Here is a 21,836-nt window from a genome sequence, read left to right on the forward strand (position 1 = left end):
TTACTAGGAACAAATCAAATTTACTTGAGGTAGGACCTCTTGTGAATCTGCACCGGTAGGTACCACCACCCTGCCTATTTCAGCCGTGAAGCAGTAATGCGTTTCGGTTTGAAGGGTAGGGCAGCCGTTGTAACTATACTGAGACCTCAGAACTCATACCTCAAGGTGGGTGGCGCATTTACGTTGTGGATTTCCATGGGCTCCAGTAACCACTTAACACCAGGTGGCCCGTGAGCTCGTCCACACATCTAAGCAATAAAAAAAAAAAAAAAAAATTGTATGAATGTGTCGTGCAATTCCCGTATTTAGAATTCGGATTTACTCAAAATGGCGAAATAGTCTTCGTAGCGAGACGATATTGAATCTACTTTTGAGATTAGTAACCCTAAATCTCAGTTGGATTGCTTATCTGCTGCGCCACATTTCAAAACGGAACGTATGATAGCTTCGGAAAAAATACGTAGGGTGTTAGTACTTACCCGTGCAGGCTTCCAACAACTCATCTTAACACCAAATAAAAGATGATAATCCAAAAGAACTGATTTTCGAAAATCGGGTCACGGCAAGACCAAACCACTCGTCGTGGTAAAAGGCATAGTAAAAAAATATATTGGAATATGCGGACTCACAAGAGGTCCTACCACCATTAAGAACTGCCTACCGCTAAAAAAAATCGGTTGTCTGTAAAGTAAACATAAAAATATAAAAAAATATTTTAAACATTTATTATACGATCACAATATATTCTCTGATAATATAATGTTTATAAAAGTTATTATTTTCGCAAATAAAGTGCCTTTATTTGTAACATACATTCAAGCCAATGTACGTCCATGTTATTCAAACACAAGAACAAATATTTAATTGTAAACCGGCTTTTACAAAAGAATACTAATTATATTGCCAATTGAATGGATACTACGAGTTTTTCATAATTAGACGTTTAATTGATGTTTTCGTAAGTATTTGACTCGATAAGACTTTTTTTTCTTGCTTAGATGGATGGACGAGCTCACAGCCCACCTGGTGTTAAGTGGTTACTGGAGCCTCTAGACATCTACGACGCAAATGCGCCACCCACCTTGAGATATAAGTTCTGGTCTCAAGTATAGTTACAACGGCTGTCCGACCCTTCAAACCGAAACGCATTACTGCTTCACGGCAGAAATAGTAACAATCGCACTCAAGGAAATAATAATAAATTTAGGGCCATTGGTATGCGAAACTATCAGCCCGCACAGATGCAGGTGGGTAACTGGCTTTTTTCTATTTTTAAGTATTCACGTATCCCGGATCTAAAGTAACTGGCATATAATATACATAAATTGAATGATCACAAAATATGTGACTCACTTCAACATAAATTATTGCTATAACTCTGCGAAACATCGTGCCACATGGCGTCGCATCGCGAGAGCATCGGTATCGCAGGTTTCGACTGATGCATGACCTCGACCACTCTGTCAAGAGTGTACGACTTGGAGGAAGAAGAATTGAGCGGTGTATCTCCAAACTATCAGCCCACCCAGATAGGTACCCGGCTCCTTTTTATTTCTAAGCAGTCATGTGTTCTGAATCGAAAGAAACTGGCATATACTGTACATTAATCGAGTGACAGTTCTCATGTCTCAAAGGTAGGTTTACGCATTGACATTTTGATGTCTAAGAGTTCCAGTAAGTACCTAACATCGGAGCGATTGTGACCATTTTCACCGTCTATGTAGTAAAACAATAAATTGTTATAGTCAGAGATTTATTTATTACTCAAGAATTCAAATTGGATTGTGAAATCTACCAGTTGTTTAGTTGTTAATGGAGCCCATGGGCATCACCACGTTATTTTTTGGATATGAGGTCTAAGTCTGAAAAGTATTGTTTAATTTGCCACCGTTGAATGCAAAACGCATAGGTAATTCTTCATCGGTTGATTAAGTAAGATTGTGGTATGATCTACTCATGCGAATACATTGCGCGCTACCAATAGTCATTTAATTTTATCTTAGAAGGCAGACTAGCGCTGGAATCAAAACAATGTAATCACTTAAAACCAAATGGCCCCGTATGCTCTTTGTTCTCATAAGAACAATATAAACATTCAAATGATGTTGTCCATGGGCTTCGATAACCACTTTACACTAGATGGGCCGTAACCATGTGTACACATCTATGCAATCAAAAAAGCCTCAATAACAAAATCAACGTAATACATAGTTTCCTCATAGATGGTATTCTAGTGAAAAAAGATAAAATGACGTTAAGTTTCTTTTGCACGATAAAAAAACCAAAAATACGATATGACTAATACATAATATAATAGGCGAATAATATATTATTATGACAACGAACAGCGATTTAAGTTGAAATAAAACATTATGTTGATTTATATTTGTAAATTGATTGGAAACAAATCATGCGGAGATTACATTGAACATAAATGAGGTCATATATCATGACATGTGTGCTTAGTGTCGGTTTTTTAAAGTTCTCGATAGCGTAAAAGTTAACAAATATTTGTATGGAGTTGGAACGTTTGCCTACGTTTGCCGCTAGGGGCGCTGTTCCAATTGCATACAAATTTGAGTTAACTTTTACGATATCGAGAACTTTAAAAAACTCGCACTAAGCACACAGAACGAACGATGAACCATACGATTCCAATTGTATGGTGTTATCGTACAATCACAAGCAGGAAAAACTTATCGATAGCAGAACTTAATACGATAAAAATATATTTATATACTTTCATAAGTTCTGACAGAATTGCAAATGGTACATTAAACTCTTTCTTGCAACGCAATATAATATATTATCGAGCGAAGACCTCAAGTTAGTTAACGGTTTCGCAAAACATACATTAATACGTATGTGAAGCCACAGAATTTTAAACATTTAGACCTGATCAAGATTTTTTGCTGCAAGCGTGCTGACAGCCGTAACTTTAAGTAAATATAGAGTGGGTAGGCCTCCCTCAAGGTGGACTGATGATCCATATAAGGTCGCCGGAATCACACTGTAGGCAACGGTTGGCTACGATAGGCAGTGGCTAAAAAAAATCGCCGGATGCAGACAGCATCGGAGCGATCGTTGTGGTGAGGTTTCAGGGAGTCTACGTCCAGCAGTGAACGTCTGTGGGCTGAAGCATAGATAGAGCTAAGACATCAGAAAATTCAATGCCGCTATCAAAATTGCCGACCAAATAAAGGCGGCTCTAAACGGTCCCGTTAACGAGTGCACAAGAAGGACTGCGGTACGCGAGGAATGGCGACGTCTGGTGAAGCGCACCACCACCCGAAGTGATGACCACGACCACTCTGCCAAGAGTGCATGCGACTGAGAAAAAAAGATGTGTGGTGTCGTGGGACACCGGAAAGGAGCGAAGTTCCATATAAAAAATAAAAAATAACTTCAGAGGTGTCAAGGGACACCCGGATGGAACGAAGTTCCTTTCGATTAATTAGTGAAGGAATTGTAATTTTTTTTAAGTTATAATAATAAATTACGGCATTATGAAGAAAAAAAAAACAATACTATGAACTAAATTACTATTGTTGAAACGCTATCTCGAGAAACTGTACTCATTACGCGGACCAATCGGATACGAGCAATGTCACGCGATAAGCGCCTACACGTTGATTGGTCAGAATGACGGATCTAAAAAGTGTCGTGACAACTTTTCGTATGAAATTTTTCCGTCTAGCCCCCTTTCACAACGCACATTTTTTTCAGTTCGGTCGCGCAGCAAAATCCCTATCTCCTACAAGCCTGCCGTAAGGAACTTCGTTCCAAAAATCAAAATTGGAACACAAGAGAAGTTTCAATTACCTAAATTAATTAAACCAAACTTTCACAATACAAGGTAAACGAATAGCTTGTTTATCGACAAATTGTAAACAATACAAATCTTATCAAGTTGCGTTTTATTGATAACACAAAATCGCCAGGCCGATACTAATATAATAATTTCATAAAACTTTCTCTCAGTTACATCATTATTAATGATGATTTAGTGAAAATCAGAATATTAATTTACAGTTAAGGAAAAAAACTTGGTGCTTACGCTGTGAATGTTTAATTATTTGAATGCTTTTTTTTTAAGTAGTTAGGTAAACGAACTGAATGCTAGTAATGTGGGTGATGCAGCTCAGCTTGAATCATAAAGTTTCAATTAAGGAAACGGTGCTAAAAACGAGCTATTCAAGCTCGAATTAGTTTTTTTTTATTGCTTAGATGGGTGGACGAGCTCACAGCCCACCTGGTGTTAAGTGGTTACTGGAGCCCATGGACATCTACAACGTAAGTACGCCACCCACCTTGAGATATAAGTTCTAAGATCTCAGTATAGTTACAACGGCTGCCCTACCCTTCGAACCGAAACGCATTACTGCTTCACGGCAGAAATAGGCAAGGCAGCGGTACCTACCCGCGCGGACTCATAAGAGGTCCTACCACCAGTAAAAGCTGAAAGTAAAAAAGTGTTAGCTTCGCGGCAAAAATAAGCGAGCACCTAATTAAATGGTATATCGAAACCTAATTAACTAGTACGGCGTAGACAGAGCTGATAAGTAAAGATACGAAGGCATACCCCCTGACGCCCACTCAGGTAGGTGAATCACCATAATTCAGGCGTATGTAGGTCCCTCAGAGCGATGCGCCGTCGCCACAACCTCACAAGACTCTGTCAGGCCGACGCAAGCGCACGTATCGAACTAAGCCTTGTACAGTTGCGAGTTATTTCATAATAAAATGACAGTTCCCCTATTTGTGATGCAAGTGTATGTGTTTACATAAAACGTGTTCTCAAGTGAATGATTATTTTGTTTCGGTGTTCAGTGAAGTATTTTTGTTGACAATGTTTCCGAGAATACAAGGACTGGTATGTTAATATTTTATTTTTTTTTAAATAGAAAAAAAGTAATTCAAAATTTAGATCTGTATTTTTTTTTTTTATTGATTGCATGTTGTTTGTAAGTAACTAGCTCTCTTTTTACGAGAAAGTGAAAAACGTGTCGATAATTGTTACCAGAATACGCGCTCGCACTAATCATAAAAATCTAATCGATTAGAACAATGAAATCTCGTTTTCTATTTATGAAATCGACCCAATTTTATAATCGGACGTCGCCTAAACATTCTTTTCACGTATTTAAATAACGATTTCACCGAACGTTAATATGGGTGAAATTTTTAAATTAATATCACGTATCACGCAATAGAACTTCTAACGCATTTATTAGACCTCGATTTGAGGAATCCGCAGCTATTTTACTAATTAAAACGTTAGGCATGAACTTAATAATAAGAGAACTAAATTACGAACACACAAATATTAATCTCGGAATTGAGATTAGTTAATTATTATTATTCCATTTAATGGTGTCGTTAACAGTAGGAAAGAATGAAATACACAAGCTTCGAATACTTTCATCTACTCTATATTAAATTCTATAGTATATCAGGTTATATACTATATTATATATTGTGCTTATACTCTGACCGGTCACTAAAAATAATATCTCAGCTCTGTAAAATATAAACAGAGCGATAAAAAAATATTCTTATCATTTGTGATTTATTGTGCTTCTCGAGTAAAATAAAATTATACCATGAACATGTAGGTAAGTGTGTACTCTGAAATGAATCACCGTTACGCATTTTGAGGAAAATAAACATTATTAGCTCGATTAATTCTGTGAACTATGAAAGAAGTTGTTTTGTATTGAACCTTTTAGACTTATGCGTGAACGGTTAAAAATTTTCAAATTTATTATTAGTATCTGGAATACTTTTACTGAAATAAATTTGTACATATTTAATATTTTCACTTATATAACACGATCTTTTAATTTTAAAACAGTTGTACATTATCAAAGATGTTGGGTCAATTAATAAATACACTAGCCGTTATATCTGTCAACAAAATATAGTAATATTTATTTAAATTAAGAGGATACGATAAATTTGTATTTTGATGCTTCAATATAAGAGTATTCACATAACAATGAATAACAATAAGGAGAAAAAACTAATCTAAAATACTGTGAAGAGAATAAACTAAAATTCCAGTTGACTCATTTCGGATGACTCAAGATAATTGCAATTAAAGGAAAGTTATTCGTCATACAAAAATCTACACAGCTTAGTTGCTCAGACAATAACGTGAATATTGTGTGGCTTATGAAGATCCATTTCTATTGTGTACAATTTTTTTTATTTATAATGTACAAACAATTCAGAAACATAACAAAAGGGAATTGAAAGGAAACATTTTGTATATTATCTACATATTTTTATTGCACTCACGGGTGAACGAATTCACTTTACACCTGTGAACTTAGTGTGAGTTTTTTAACGTTCTCGATAGCGTAAAAGTTAACTCAAATTTGTATACAGTTGGAACAGCGCCCCTAGCGGCAAACGTAGGCAAACTTTCCAACTCCATACAAATTAAAGTTAACTTTTACGCTATCGAGAACGTTAAAAAACTAGCACTAAGCAAACCGATGCTAAGCCATTGACATCATGACGTGTGTTCCGTAAACTACTTTGAGGCATGAAATGGAACTAGTGTCTATATAATTGAGTTGGAATACATGACGCTGAAATAGGCCCATAGCTCTAACTGTCATAGCTCACAAAACACCCGACCAAAAAGTATTATACATAGTCTTAGTCTAACATAAGCCGTCTTATTAAATCTTATAAAACAATGCACTTTTGTCACTATTATACATAGTGTATACTACACATGTACAATAAAATATTGTAGTACGTATAATGTAAGAATACTACTTCAAGTTGAGTTCGTTCAAGTTCAAGCACCTCTTCATATTAGTACATCATAACAATGGATAGATCGATAAAAAATTCTTCATGGAAATTATTAAAGGAGAATTAATCTGGTTAGCTTCGGTGATATAATATTTGAACTCGCTAGAGCTAAAATGGAGATCTATGTTTTTGAACACCGTGTCAACTCGATACCGAAGTTCCAACAAAAACACCAGTTTCTTGAGGTTGAGCTATACGATTTCATCTTTATAAGGGTTTGTACACAAAACTGCGCATTTTTTTTTTATTGCTTAGATTGCTGGACGAGCTCACAGCCCACCTGGTGTTAAGTGGTTACTGGAGCCCATAGACATCTACAATGTAAATGCGCCACCCACCTTGAGATATAAATTCTCAGGTCTCAGTATAGTTACAACGGCTACCCTACCCTTCAAACCGAAACGCATTACTGCTTCACTGCAGAAATAGGCGGGGTGGTGGTACCTACCCGTGCGGACTCACAAGAGGTCCTACCACCAGTAAGCATCGGGGCGATGCGAATTTGCAACGCAGATAACTGCAACACGAATTGCTGAAATACGATTTCGTGCGGCAAGGATTTTCCTTTCCACAATTGACTTTCAATTCCACAATCCTTTAACATCGCTGGGATGCGCGATGCGAATCAATTCGCAAGTTCTTTCGGTGCGTCCTGGGAGCTCGTAGATTTTTACTATGTGACGTCGCATCGCAGTTTTGTGTACAAGCACTAAAGCCCTGTTCGGACTAGGCGAGTATTTTAGTCGAGTACCGAGTAATTGAGTGACTAAACTACTCGGTACCCGCCCGAAAAAACAGAACAAAATGGATTGACTTGACTAAATGATTTACTAACCTACTCGACTAAATTTTTGGTGTTCAGACACATTTAGCCACTAAATTACTCGGCACTCGACTAAAATACTCGCTTAGTCCGAACAAGGCTTAAATCGATCAGAGGTGTTATATAACAGCCGGATAAACAACGATGTAAATAAAGATTATGCCGTCAAATCAAATAGATTTAAGTTTTTTATAAATGCTTTACAATTCAATAGGCGTATTATATAAGTTTTTTTTTTACCAGGCTTAATTTAGTCATAATTACTGGTTCTCGATGGTAAACAGGTCATGTGTAACTTGTTCTTCGAATAAGTTTCGGTTTTAATAACAGAATTCATGGTCAATATATTAATGTCTCTGTTGTATGTGGTGAATTTGATACGTTTTTAAGTTGTACATTATTTAACACGTACACCGGCGGGGTAATTATTTTCGTAACCAGAAGTCAGATTTTATTAATTATTTAATAATTACCGATGTAGAAATCAGAGGATCGTTTAATATAAATCTGTCAGACCGTTGTGAACATTATGCATCCGATAGCGATAGTAATATCAGTCAACAGGTCAACGATCCATTTTGATTAAACACAAATAAATGTCAATGAAAATTGGTCGTTATGCGGTTGGTGGTTGCAAGAGACACGTATTGTAAATAAATCTGTATGCCTTAATAATAAATGGTATGGATAGTAAAAGTTGTTGGAAAAGGTCGTCTTGTGAGCCCGCACACGTTAATTCCACCACCCTATCAACTTCTGCCGCAAAGCAGTAATGCGTTCCGTTTTGAAAGGTAGACCTTCGCTATACTATAAAATTGAGGACCTTATTTCTTAATATATACGGGCATTCACCTTCCGATGTCTGCAGGTTCCAGTAACTAATTTGGACTGATTTTGTTCTCGGCTCATTCATTCAGTAAAGTAATTAATAATAAATATTTTAAAGTAAATAATTAGTAAAAATAATTCAGTAAAGTAAATAGAAATGTAGATAACGTCAATCTAAACGAAAATTATTAATAAGCCTAATAATCCATTTCTAGAAATTGTTACGCAGGCTTAATTCGAAATCGGCTTAATCGAAGTCGTCGTGGCCTAACAGATAAGATGTCCGGCGCATTCGTGTTGAGCGATGCACCGATGTTCGAATCTCAGGCGGGTACCAATTTTTCTAATGAAATACGTACTCAACAAATGCTCACGATCGACTTTCACGGTGAAGGAATAACATCGTGTAATAAAAATGAAGTCCGCAAAAATTATAATTTGCGTAATTACTGATGGGAGGACCTCTTGTGAGTCCGCGCGGGTGGGTACCACCACCTTACCTATTTCTGCCGTGAAGCAGTAATGCGTTTCGGTTTGAAGGGTGGGGTAGCCGTTGTAACTGTACTTGAGACCTTAGAACTTATATTTCAAGGTGGGTGACGCATTTACGTTGTAGATGTCTATGGGCTCCAGTAACCACTTAACACCAGGTGGGCTGTGAGCTCGTCCACCCATCTAAGCAATAAAAAAAAATAAAAAAACTTATTTGCCCACACGTAACCATATTAGGTCTATTTGCGTATGCTAAATGACGTATGTAATCTGTAGATGGATAATGACGTTATAAAAACATAAAAACCTTAATTTGTTTTCACACGCACGCGGTACAAACATTGGTTTTTAATCAAAAAAAATATACAATTTCCTTATTTCTACCTGAATTTTACATCGAGAAAAAGACGTGCTTCGTAGATCTCATTTTATGTTCATCTTATGAATTGCTTGTTTTAATTATTAGTGAAATAGTATATGGTAGTAACAATGCCTATATTGTATTTTTGTTTCCGTTATACAAATCATTACCCTTTTGAAAAATCATATTTATTGGCTTCTGAGTAAGTCAAACTGACGTTTAGTACTTACTAGATAAGTTAATTTTTGACAGGAACTAAATTAGGTCAAATTAGGCTGGGATATCATCTGATCCAAAGTTTCGCTCATAACTGTAACAAGTTGAATGACGACGAGTCGTTTAGATGCAAAAGGCTCTAAGGTTGTTTCATTAGTAGCTACATTAACTAAGTGTATTATATCTTAGAGCTGTAACGGAATTGTGGTAAAAAAAATAAAGACAGCGATAGTGTTTAGGTAAGCACATATACCAATCTGACCAACCATTACTATTTGTTTTCCCCTAAAAAAAACATTTAGTTTTATTCTGTCGATTTTTACGAGAATCACAGGCATCATTGTTTAGGTAGTAGTACTTGTAGAAGGACTTGATATCGAAAGTTCTATCAAATCATTAACATAATATAAGCTATAATAAAAAAGGATTCTATTCGACATAACCGCGACTGGTCTGAAAAGTCTATGATGATGATAATGATCATATTAAATATACCTATGAGTATAATTTTACAAAACGGTAAACGTTAGTTGATGGACATACAGACAGCAAGTATGCAGCTTTGAGTAAAATAATAATAAATAAAAACTCCATTCATATTTCTATTGAATGCTATTTATACATTGAAAGAAAAAAAATACTTCGAATCTTCTAAATCTAATGGAATTTAAATGCAAACTAACGATCACGAACTATCACGTGTTCTACTAGAGTCGATGAGATCCTCAGTCACAAAAACTGGGTGCGTGAAGTTTGTGCAATGAACTTAACAGCATTCCGGTTGTCGTGTTTGTTCACTCAACTGAGAAACTGGTTGTGCAAGGCTTCTACTCGCCACCTGTCACGTACTCACGCAGGACGGAGCTAATTAGATTCAATCCGATGCCTAACTCTAGTAAAAAAGGGTCTTATGACGTTTTCGAAATATTTGAGTACTTAATTCCAATGTCGTTAACAAAGGCCACGTGATTCGAATAGGGCGTAAGTGTAATTGATCTTAAGGTTCATTTCGATGTTTTTGTGGTGTGTGAATAATACTGTTACCTACATATGGCAGCAGTGCAAAATGCGTCACTTGATTGTTTTGTTTTTTTGTTTTTTTTACTTTACATTACTTTTTAAATGTTATTGAAATATATTATGCACGTGAGTTATAAAGTTGCTCAACATTTTTGTAATTTAAATACGGCTCTGAAGTGTCTTCAAAATTTAAATTTGGTCCCAATTAAATTTTGATTTTTTGTTTTGGTACATAAATGTATAGCAGCAATAAGCTTCGATAGTCATAGAAATCGTTTACGCGCGTCAAATAACAGCCACATCTCATAGTAAGTTGATTCTGCAAAGTACTGCTCTTGCTAGGGCCAGTGTAAGAAACGCTTCCTGGTTTGAGCCCCAAGAGCTCACCTACACGTTAGGGTTACGCTGACATAGCTTCTTAAGGCTATAATATCAGCTTAGGTAGGAAAAACACAGCAAATTGTAAGTTTACAAGCGCCCGTGGACATAGTTAATGCCATGAACACAACAACGTATGTACAATGCTTACGGAGCTGGCTACCTGACCTGAAAAGTCCACCGGAAAGAGTAATCCTTTATTCTCTAAAAAAAAACAGCGCTACTGTTAAAAAAGGGACAACTTCGAAAATTTGTTAACAACTTCTAACAACAAAGGAAAAATTCTCCGTATTTTCATTTAGAAAAAATAAAAAATGTTTCTAATTTACTGTGCCAACATCCGAATGTTCACAGAACAAAGTACATTTTTATGAAGAGACAAAAACAAAACAGTTAATTACAAATTGTCTCCTCTGTATTTCAACCCATTTTTCCTTTTTGTTTGATTTTTTTTTTGTTTCGTGGCCACTGAAGTACCTACTACCTAAAAAAATGTTTATTTGAAATGTCAACACCAAGCGCGTGGACGAAATGTAATACGTAAAACAAATCCAAATGCTGAGGTCGAATTTCGATTACTGGACGAAGTTTATAAGAATAAAATTTTGTAAAGCAATTATTTTTTTCGGCACCATGTCCAATGCAATGTAGATTCACATAGTAGTATTATTGTATTAAAATTTTTACACAATTTCTTCTGTATTGCACAAACTACTTTTGATGGTCATTCTCAAAGTAATACGTACCCTAGAGGATTGAGATGATTATTGCTGCCTAACTAATAAAAGCGTAAGTCAAATTTTCTTCTCTTTTTTAACGCAGAGAAAAAAATCAACTAAAGATTTTATCAGGAATGCATGATGCATTCACAAAGAGCTAATTAATATGTATAACGCATCGTTTACCTATTTCATTTCAGAAAATAATTTTTTTTGTCTCTTGTATAAATAAAATAATGTCGACTTGCGTGGTATTGTTAGCTAGACGACGTTACGGATTTAGAAAATTTATATACGATGAATAAAAAAAGCGCACTTGTGAGATCTAAATAAGGATCAAGACAGAGAGTGAAAATGAAAAATTAAGTATTACTTCGTAGCTTACTTCAACGTAGTCGAAAGAACCCTTCAATTTATAATTGCTTGGCGCCACAAATAAGACTAACGACAGTACGTACGCGAATAGGGACTCATCTATCCATGGCACAGAATGCAGCAAACAGCTGACTCCAACATGAAGACACTAAAAAGGTTTCGGAGTTAAAAAGAAAATGTGTGTGTGTGCAAGTCACACACGATAGAAGTGAAACTTATAATATATAAAAACAATTGCAAGGGGCAACCACTCCGCAGTGCAATGGAGCAGTCGCACCCCGGGGGAACCGCCTGCATGATCATAGTATCCCGACGCCAGGTAGGTATGATTTAGTAAGAGAAATACGAGAACGACTATCAACTGTGTAACATCTCGTCACCGCGATTCAGGAATTGTTGAATTTACGTGCAGCGACATCTGTTGATAACAAACTAAATATAAATAAAATAAACATGGCGCGTAACGAAAGAAATTAAGATGGCGCGTAACCGAAAAACGTTACATACGTTTTTTCCTCCCTACGTCGATAAAGAAGTTTCACTTAAAAAACACTCGATAATTTATCTTTTTATCCCTTTCATCGTAATCTGTAAACAGAACCCGAACAAAGAGCCCCGACAACAAAGCCAGCTCTGACGACACACGTCTCCGTTATTCAAATTAAGACAACGTTTTCCTGGTTTGAATATTTCATCATAGACGACCTTAGTTTGTGGCATTGAACACGGATAAGTAACGCTAACATAACCGTTGCTCAAATAATAGACTTGTGACCAACATTCTTTATACTGCAAGCCTTTTTGGGTCAAGAGATGCTTTTGCTCGTCGAATGACCATTGCGATTGCGAGTCCGGTCAATGGCACACAAACATAAATCATTAGAAACATAATTTAATAATTGTATTTTTAATTTTCGACTGTTTTTCGTTCATGTATCCTTTTGTGTTTTTGTGATGTTTTAATTATTTGTTTTGCCTGACGCAATTGACAACTGCTAACTAGTTTTCTGTTTTGATTTGATCTTGTGATGTTTTAATTGTTTGTTTTGACCGACGCATTTGACAACGGTTAACTAGTTTTCTGTTTTGATTTGAAAGTGTATTAATTCGTGGAATTTCCATCGAATTCTCCATCTCCGTTGATTTAAACCATCAAGATTTAGCAATCTTTTTTTTACATTATAGATTATAGATATTAGAATATATTAGGAAAAAATAGGCAATCAAAATTTACGCACAACGTCCATATTTAACAAATAATATTTAGATTTTATTCGTTTGAACATCATTGTAGCGAGAACTATCTAGAAATTATCCTTTCTTTTTTTTTTTCAAATATTATCACAATGGAATATCATACAAAGAGCTTAACGAATTTGTCACGTTTATTAAGTAAATAACACTGTGTATGCTCCGCTGAGCCTTATCGTGTCTTTGAACTTACCTCTGCCAATAAGGAAGGGAAATAAATCCGTAATATCTTTAAAGTCAATAACCTACAGGAAAAGTATTGTCTTCTTGAAAAGTTTATTAAGACATCACAACTTTGTTTTAGTTTCTCAATACTAATATGGACTTTTTCTGAATTTAAGCGTGTACACCTCAAATAACTTTAAACTAAGTAAGATTGCTCGAGCAAATATAAATTTTTGTGAATTGTTTAAAAGTGTTTTGTGGTTGCGTTTAAAAATGTGTTGTTGTATGTAAATGTTTAATCAATACACTAACACATCACAAACTACTTTTATCATATTCAAATAATTATTTAACATATTTGTTGCGGAATCCAAACTGTCCATGGGCTCCAATAATTTAATATTTATTATTAATATACAAATGCTTATTATTATTATTATTATTTTAATATCAAGCTAAATTCTGTACTTTATATAAAATTATTATTAGTACCAAACAGACAATGTGAAATTGCATTTTACGACTCAATAATTTAATCTTATGTGACAGATTGTGGGTGGACATACCTACTGCCATCGGCAACGTTATCTGCATATACTGATATAGTCTGTGGTATAAGGAACTCCCGCCAAAACTGAAACATTGAAAATGTCGCTCTCAATGCTCCAATTGTAAAACATACGTTAATTTTCGTTAAGGACAACTTGAATAATAATAATAATTGCGTTATTCAGGTAAACATCGACAGGTTCATGGTCGACGTACCATCAAGTTTACTTTTTAACCTAATTAAAAACTTTGTAATTACAATGATCAGGCTAAATGACTTAAAGTCCTGAATTTAAAAAAAAAATCGTCGAATAGAATTAAAGATAACAATAATTACTTTCAGAATAATGCGCGCTAAATTACATGTAACTTCACAAAGAAAGTCACTAGGTCAATTTAATAGGTGTGTTTTGATAACGACTGCTAATATTGTGTCGCGTTGACAATTTAATTCGCAGTCTAGTCATATCTTGACAACTATATTGTGATATAATGTTTGATCGCTCGCAATGAACGTATTCATAAATTTCTGACACCCATTAACTTCTGCAAATAATAATAGTTTCAAAAAATCATGGATACTTTTGCCTTTTCTGCGGTGCTCAAATCACAGATAGTATTTTAAATAAATAAAAGAACCTTATACTAAAATGGTTGCAAATATATTTGTAATATATTAGAGAAATTAATAAATGTGATTATCTACTGAGCGTAAAGTTAGAATAATAAAATTTCGAGTTTGAGCTTGTAATATTGAAAACTTTGACTGGGATATTTTAGTTATAATTCGAATACACTATCCTAACTGTATTTTTGAAACAGGCACAAATCTTAACGAAACATAGAGCTGATTTATAATGATGCTCTACTTACTTAGAGGTACCCACCAAATTCCACCCCAGGGCTATTTTGGATCTGTGCTTTTCTATAAAAATAAAACAATCTTAATACCGAATGCATATTATATTGCAGCGAGCATGTAAATGACAAAACCTTCGGTGTTTCAAATTGTGCACCGCGCGAAAAATTATGAACAGATCTCTTTGGTCGTTGCTCGGTAATCTAGACTTGTCATACTTTCAGTCATGCTGTTTTTTATATTTAAATAATAATATTGTAAATCAAGGTACAGAGTTGTTCATACAACGCTCATAGCATCCGTATTGGAAAAAAGCAAGGCCTGGGTTTTTTTAACGATTATTCACAGTGATGAAAATGCATTTCGAATCGGTGTTCAAGTTATAGAGGTAAAAGCGCCGGTAAAGACCTATCTGAGTAAAATACACTTTGATATGGAATGTTTGGTTATTAGGTATATATTTGGATAGGTAGAACCGTGCACATTACTCGCCTAAATTGTTGGTCTTTGACCGAGTATCTCAGTGGAATTGAATTTGGGAGGAGGTGAGGATCGTAAGCTTTTAAGCTAATCAAAAAAATATATACATCAACATTCATTTCTTTTAGTGAATTAGTAACATTTGTATAAACTTTAGACTAGATAATATTTGAATATAGAATTATTTGTAGATTAAAATAGTCACCAAACAGCACCAGTGTTATCTATGTTAGTACTTCCGTCATTATTTGGGTTCTGTTGATAAAGAACTACACGCTAATGCGTTCTGGACCAAGAATTAAAAATTTACAAATCAGACTCATTTTCAATATTTAATAAATATTTGAATTCTTTATCTCTAATTCAGATATCTTCAATATTTACAAGACGCTTCAAAAAAGCGTCAAAAAAAAACAATTGACTTAGCCTCTGTATAATTAAAGACAAAGAAACATCTAAGTTGGTTATACGAAATGTCAAAACACATTTTAAATTAGATTTTGACAACTTTAAATGCATCCTCCTCCTCGAGTCGTGTTCCTCATGTCTGAGGGTCGTGACCACCATCACCCATGAGCTTAAATGCTTAAATGCATATATATGGGCAAATCGAAGAGTAGCGGTATTAGGAATGTCAATGACAATGTTCCCATTAAACTACTGTAATGAATTGGGAAGAGGTCAAAAGAAAACTTGAAAAATGTGTGTTGAAAAATTTTTCTATTATAGTTTCACATATTTAGAAACGAGAACAATGTTTATTTTTTGTTAGCTTTGTTTTTCTATGAGTTTATTGTTTCTTTTTGCATAGCCGAGTTTGATCGTAAAATGTGTTACGATATTTTTTTTAAATACTAATACGTATTCTCGTTTTGTCTTTCATATCGTATGTCTTTCATATGTCTTTAAAAAAAATCGAATGTTAAAAAAAAATTAATCTAATATTTAAAAAAAATAAGACATACCCGCTGAGTTTCTTGCGAATTCTTCTCAGGACAGAAGCTTTTGTGAATTGGCACTAGTTCTTTTTGACGTTCGACAAGTATGTACTTCCATTTATATGGAATAAAAAAAAAAAGATTTGATTTGATAATAATTCCATAAAAATGTTTTGATTTAACTGTTAGCTAGTAAGAGAACTGTCCAATAAGCAACATTATAAACGCTGTAAGCGTACTGACGTAACATGACACGGTTATGTAAGCCGACTTGATAACTCGAATTACATATCATAAGTAAAGGTCGCGAGCATAATATTGTCAATATATAATATTACAATCACTAATATTCAATAACGAAAACTCTCTCAAGCAACCGATGAGAGATAAAGTAACAACGGAATTTTTGACTATAGATAATTTAGGGCCAAATATTTTTTTTTAATTGATAAATGGTTCTTGATAAAGGGTTCGTTGAAAGCGTCCACGTGATCAAAATAACGAAGCAACCTTTTTAAGGCATATCAATATTAAATAAGTACGTAATATTTTAGAAACACCTTCCTTTCTATACATATAATCGTTCTAAACCGGACGCGAGCGTCGTAAATGATCGTAAAAGCGAATAAAATCTTCTAAACAAATGTCTTTGAATGCAAATACGCGTGCGTGTCTATGCCTGGTTTGAATTTCAAAATTGTATTAACGAATATACCGGTCCGCTCGAGTGGAGATTTGGTATTCAAATAAAATAACGCGATAGTCAAAGTTTTTTTTATTGGAACGAAGTTTCTTATGGGACGATGCGGAGGGGTACTCTAACTGGGAAAAAACGTCCGTAACGTAAGATTCTTATTAGTAATGCACACAGTGTACGACTTAACTTTGTAATAACGTACGAATTAGTAAGGCACACAGTGTACGACTTAACTTTGTAATAACGTACAAAAAATAATCTTTTTTTATCATACATTGACTACGATCTCAGAGCGTTCGTTTGCGCAATACACCGTGACTGAAGTGTACCACAATAAGCTCGCACGTTACCGAATGACCGTGGGCTGTTGCGAAACCTCCAGTTTTATTTTCTTTATACCTCGAATAGAACTTAAAATTAATATTTTTATAATAAGGAACTTTGTTCCTATCCGGTGTCCGACGACACCACACATCTTTTTTTTTTATATACGACTATACACAATTGCTACTAGTGATGTTTCGCTATGACTACAGCATACTACACCAAATATGAAACCAAATATAAACTATACCATAGACGAAATCTGCCAGACATCTTTCCTGAAATACCATAAGAACAAAATTAGCACTAAATTATTAATCGAATATACAACAGACAAATAAACAAATCTATATTTTTTATTTATACATGTAGTTGAGTTTTTTTTTTAAATATGTAAGGTATATGAAATATTTAGTATAAAAAGCTATTAGAATAGTCCAGAGCGACTACGGTATGTATATGTGTACCAACTTCGGAAAAGGCAGAAAATTTACAAATTGTCGTGCAAAACTTTTTGTAAATTTCAATCCAAAATACGACTCGCGCATTTTATGACTACCGAAATATTTAATGAAGATTACATATTTATTTTATACTAGTTGACCCGGCAGACTTCATAGTGCCTCAATCGATAAATAAAAGACCTAAACTTTTGTATAAAATAAACTTAAAACAAACAAAAGGAATCCGTTCGACGGGGGACACCTCAAAGGGAAAACAAAATTGTTATTTTTATTTAACTCCGAGCATTTTCATATTTATCTACCTTTTAAACCTTTTTTGGACTTCCACAAATAATTCTAGACCAAAATTAGCTAAATCGGTTCAGCCGTTCTCGTGTTTTAGCGAGACTAACGAACAGCAATTCATTTTTATATTTATAGACATAGGTAAATCGTTTTCGAATTTAGTATAATCATGTAAGGGAATCTCTTAAAACTGCATTTATCAAAGCATTGTTTTTTCCTGATTCCCGATTTCCAGACTTTATTATCACTGTTTAAAAGTAAAATTCTATTGGCGCGAAAAAAAAAACGACAACAAAATTGATATGCCAAAATTATGCGTCCGAATTTAAACAAAGCGTACATTCCATATGTGCTGAGCAGACGGCGGGTATTTGTGGAATGTGGAGCAGACTCCCGGGCTGATTCATCCCGGATGACTGTGTCATCGTGTTTACATTTGAAATAGTTTCAGCCGGTATGCATGTGCGCTTCGATGACAAAAAAGCAACGGCCGTCTGGTGTAGTGGTAAGTGACACGGTCACTACACAAGGGGGTCGCGGGTTCGAATCCCGCCAAGGGAAGATGTTTGTATGATAAATACATAATGTCTTTTCCAGGGTTATGGATGTATATTATATATATAATATGTATGTGTATAATAAAAATCTTACATTTATTTCCGTTATCTGGTACCTCTAACACAAGTTCTTTACGAACTTAGCACGGGACCAGTTAACGTGGTGTGATTGTTAGTAAATATTTATTAAAAAAAAAATATTGATGCTTTTTATATGTTCAGAGCCTTAATCAGTCAATCCTTACGTATTTCTGTGCGTATTTCGATGTGAGCAGACGTATTTCATGCCTACAGTATAGTGATATTTTTTTGTAACAAGAGTTGGACCTTTATCCGTCCGCCGCCATAAATATAGGTTTGAGAAATGATTTAAATTTCCCGTGATAAGCTCTGTCTCATTAATTCTTATTATAAACGATACGTTAATTTGATCGCGTTATCACATACATATGCGCCTTAATTTCTGTCGTTTTGTTTGTCTGATAACTTCTGATTGTAGTGTAACCTATATTGATAAGATGTAGGAAGTGAGAGGTGAGATTGTTTACGAAGCCTTCGTGGCCTGAATGATAAAACGCCCGTTGTACTTTTAAAGAGCGATGCGACGGTGCCGGTGTTCGAATCCCACAGGCAGGTACCAAATTTTTTTAATGAAATTTGTATATACACACAGTTATTAACTATTTCCATGATCAAGGAATAATACCGTGTATTAAATATGAAACCTGCAAAATTATAATTTAAGTACTGTTTACTGGTGTGGTAGGGCGTCTTTGGAGCCTGCACGGGTCACTACTCTGCTTATTTATACCGCGGAGCAATAAGGTGCTTCGGTTTGAAGGGTGGGTGGGAGACATCGAAAAGATATTCTATTTATTTGTTTTTGTTTTAGTCAAACTATCGAAACCCTTAATAGTTCATATTTTGTAAAAATCGAGTTGAAGGAGGATAAAGCGTTCACGTTTTGTTTTTGTTGCATCGACAAACAACTTTACCGATTCAATACACACAGACAACAGACAGCCCTCGTGTCTCTTTCTGATAGTATATTTTTTTCCGTTCAAACTGCTTCACGGCAGAATTAAAATGGACATTAAATAATAACATAGTTACTAATATTACCGTTAGTCAATTTACAAGAATCAGTAAAACATGACCGTAGTAACCGACGTAGATAAATTTCTGTAAGCGGCACGTAAAATTTCATATCAAAATAATGCCACAATATAATAAAGTACATATTATTATATTTTAAATGAATATAAAACATATTATCATCAGCGTCTTTAGTCGGTGACCTACATTACGTGAATATGTATAATATGTGTATAAAATTCCAATGCACATTTACTTGTTTGTGATAAGGACTGATACTATAGGTCATTGACACGGTAGCTTTTATTTCTGTTTTTTTTTATAAAAAAAATTATTTACTGATGTTGTTTGAAACGGGAAGCAATGAATTACACTAGAAAGAGACAGATCTATACGATTTCGCTTGCGAGAAAATGAGACAGCATTCTTCGCGAATTCACATGTTTTTATTTTACTTTTTGTTTACTATCTCAGTTGATCATTATGTAAAATATTGTGTTGGAGCCTCGCTTCCTTAAGCCACGGCTTTAATTGTACCCTAATCTATCATTGATGGTATAAAAGTACGGAAGAATAGCTACATGATCTTCATTTCTGTCGCAAGACAATGACGAGGCTCGATTCAATCCTGCCGATCTTTGTTTTTTTTGCCCTTGTATGCAGACGAGCATACGGCCCACCTGATGGTGAGTGGTTACCGTAGCCCATGGACTTCAGCAATGCCAGGGACAGAGCCAAGCTGCCGCCCGCCGAAGAAAAGACTATTTCGAAAATAGTCATACAAACTATACACATACAAAATTGTTCTTATGTAATTTGAGGAATAGTTTAGAAGCGCATATAAGGCAAACATATTAAGAAATATAATTCTCAAATAAACTTAGAACCATAGATTCACCAACCTAAATTGAACATTTCGTGTTTCCAAGTTCCTTTTTATTTCTACCTATATATTTTACCTTAAGGCTGAAAATTCCCGAAATCCTTCCTTAGGGATGCTGGAAACATTAAAGACAAAAACCGGCAATTTTTTTTAAGTTTTTAGGCTCGTCCGCTTTAGGCTCTGAGTTGATGAATGCTATGCGTAATTATAAGCCCACTGAGTTTCTTGCCGGATCTTCTCAGTGGGTCGCGTTTCCGATCCGGTAGTAGATTCTGCGAAACACCGCTCTTGCTAGGGCCACACTCGGTTTGAGAACCGTGAGCTCACCTACACGTCAAGTAGAAGCTGAAATAGACTCTCAAGGCTATCAGGATAGGTAGAAAAAAAAAGTAATTATAAATGATATAGAAGATATAGGCAGAGATAACCCTACAGATAATAGAAAGTATGAGAGAACGACAAACAACACGGTGTCAGTGTAAAATCGAGTTTTGTAAGAGTCCGTCACATGTTAAGAATTTATATCTTCATTGCATAACATACGTTGCATATCGATTTAAATATTTATGGCGAATTATTGATTATCAAAGAATTAAATCTAATACTTAAAAAAAAACCGCTACTCACTCCCTATTATTGATTCTCTCACAGACAGACACCGTTTACAACACCGACCGAAAAAATGGGCTAGGGCAATTTGGAATTGATAAAAAAGTTGTTGATCATTTTACCTAATATTTCGTAATCCCAACAACGTTTCTTTGTAATTGTCACGTAACCCATATACATTAAAAATTTTATGATAATATTATCTCAGCTAAAGAATACAGCATGAAATAATTTTGTTTATCTTGTACCTACATTCATAAATCTACAAATCCATATTTCATAATTTGTTTTGACTTCGTACGAGGAATTGTATTAGATAATTGCGTTATTTACTTGTAATATAATAGCTTTGTTTATTTCCATTCATTTCTTACGGCAATTTATGACCCAATATGAATATTTTAAATAAGGCGCACAGTTTAATGACTTGCCACATTAGCGATACTCGATAATCCGTCATATATTTTACGACATACCGATTCTTAGGTTGTAACCTTTTTGACAGACTATCATATAACCGAAAAGCTCATAATTGAAACACGAATAAATACTAAAGAAATTATCAAAACAATGGGCAGTCGTGTCGCGTGAAGCGATCTCTTCCAGGTAACTGTGTAAGGAAAGGATTTTGTGGCAATTA

The 21,836-nt window shown here is 34.8% G+C and overlaps 2 protein-coding genes across 5 annotated transcripts in view; one reads left to right on the top strand and one right to left on the bottom strand.

Annotated features, from left to right (window-relative positions):
- Positions 1-21,836, bottom strand: part of LOC101737606 (adenylate cyclase type 2) — a 240,287-nt gene that overhangs the window by 62,441 nt on the left and 156,010 nt on the right. The window lies entirely within an intron of this gene.
- The window catches only part of LOC101738865 (uncharacterized), a 56,715-nt gene continuing 39,392 nt past the window's right edge, over positions 4,514-21,836 (top strand). The window contains exon 1 of one of the 2 annotated variants that reach the window (XR_009974361.1): positions 4,514-4,873. Coding sequence is in view for 1 of the 2 variants with exons in the window: in XM_004932847.5 (XP_004932904.1) it covers positions 4,775-4,873 (99 nt within the window). In the remaining variant the exon portion in view is untranslated. The remainder of the gene's footprint in view (positions 4,874-21,836) is intronic. The other variant, XM_004932847.5, reaches the window with a different exon arrangement.

Source organism: Bombyx mori, chromosome 11 (genome assembly GCF_030269925.1).
Source record: "Bombyx mori chromosome 11, ASM3026992v2".
NCBI classification, from domain to species: Eukaryota; Metazoa; Arthropoda; class Insecta; order Lepidoptera; family Bombycidae; genus Bombyx; species Bombyx mori.